Below are 1,269 nucleotides of genomic sequence, written 5' to 3' on the forward strand. Positions count from 1 at the left end.
AGGCGGTATTCGAGCCGGCTTTCAAGGAGAAGCAGATATTCCACAGGCAGAAAGGTGGGACTGGGGGAGAAGGGGTGTGCCTGAAGGAAGAAGCCTCATGAGCAAACAGGCAGCCACACAGGCGATCACCAGGCTGGACTGGCTTAGGGTACTGGCAGAGACGGTGTCCTTCAGCTGGGTCCCCGGAGCTTTGAGAAGCAGGAGAATTCTCTGACCACGCGAAGCTATGTTTATGGGTGCACGTGCACTTTTCTGGAGCGAGGGCTCACAGCTCTTTTCCAGTTCTCTAAAGGGTCTGGAGCAGAGGAGAGGTTAAGAACCAGCACTCCCAGGCTCCCGAATTAGAATTTCCAGGTGGGTTAAGGCCTCTGTGTTTTTATTTTTTCTTTTCTTTTCTTTTTTTGTTTTGTTTTTGCACACCTCGGACCTCTAGACAGGCCCAAGGAGGCCTTGACCTGCTAGCCTAACCCGCGCTTCCTTCCCTTGGGCCACGCCGATCCCCCGCCACCACTTTACAGGAGAATCACCACCTTCACCCCAGCTTCCACCGCCCCGAGAGACAAAAGCGGGCAAACGGCCAGAGAAACGGAGCGGGACCTCAGGGACTCAGGCAAAGACTCTGGAATCTCCTTCAGGGATGGGGTGGGTGGGAGCCTTTCCGCTCCAAGGCTCCAAGGCTGGCCGAGGTCCCCAGCCCCACCGCGGACCCGCGGTCAGATTCTGGGAATTTCCAAGCCCGTCGCTAGGGCTGCGGCAGAGCTTCCCGGACGCCGGCGTGCGATGCGCCCCGCGGCCGCTGGGTGGCGCGACGCCGGGCGCCGAGCGTGGGAAGCGCGGGCGCGCGGGCGGGCTGAGCTCACACACCGGGAAGCCGCCGCTGCGGAGCCGAGGCCGCCGCCGCTGCGCATCTCGCGCTCTCCGCTGGGCGCTCGCGGGGGCGGCGAGGCGGTTGTGCGGGCCCCCGGGAGGGAGGCGGACACGCGAGGTAAGCGCGGGGCCCCGGCCGGGCCTGCGGGCGGTCGCCGAGAGCCCCGGGGCAGGGGTGGGCCCCCTGGGGACTGCGCCCTGGGCCCCGCCGCGCTCGGGTCGCGCCCCACCCCTGCTGCGGCGCGGCCTCCCCTGCGGATGCCCTGGCCGCGTGGGTGGGAGCGGATGGCGGCCGCGAGCGGCCCCGGCCGGTCCTCGGGCTCTGGGGCCGGGGCCCGCAGGGCGGGGGAGGCGGATGAGCAGTCCCCGGGGCCCGGCCCGGAGCCCCTGGCCGCTGCTCAC

The 1,269-nt window shown here is 67.5% G+C and overlaps 1 protein-coding gene and 1 long non-coding RNA gene across 2 annotated transcripts in view; one reads left to right on the top strand and one right to left on the bottom strand.

Annotated features, from left to right (window-relative positions):
* LOC102160414 overlaps nucleotides 1–1,269 on the bottom strand; it is a 2,067-nt gene continuing 798 nt past the window's right edge. The window contains exon 2 of the mRNA XM_021063896.1: nucleotides 1–295. Coding sequence (XP_020919555.1) covers nucleotides 22–295 — 274 coding nt within the window. The 3' untranslated portion in view covers nucleotides 1–21. The remainder of the gene's footprint in view (nucleotides 296–1,269) is intronic.
* Nucleotides 808–1,269, top strand: part of LOC110255544 — a 28,960-nt gene continuing 28,498 nt past the window's right edge. The window contains exon 1 of the long non-coding RNA XR_002336086.1: nucleotides 808–985. This is a non-coding gene — a long non-coding RNA (uncharacterized LOC110255544). The remainder of the gene's footprint in view (nucleotides 986–1,269) is intronic.

This window comes from Sus scrofa, chromosome 9, assembly GCF_000003025.6.
Source record: "Sus scrofa isolate TJ Tabasco breed Duroc chromosome 9, Sscrofa11.1, whole genome shotgun sequence".
Taxonomy (NCBI): Eukaryota; Metazoa; Chordata; class Mammalia; order Artiodactyla; family Suidae; genus Sus; species Sus scrofa.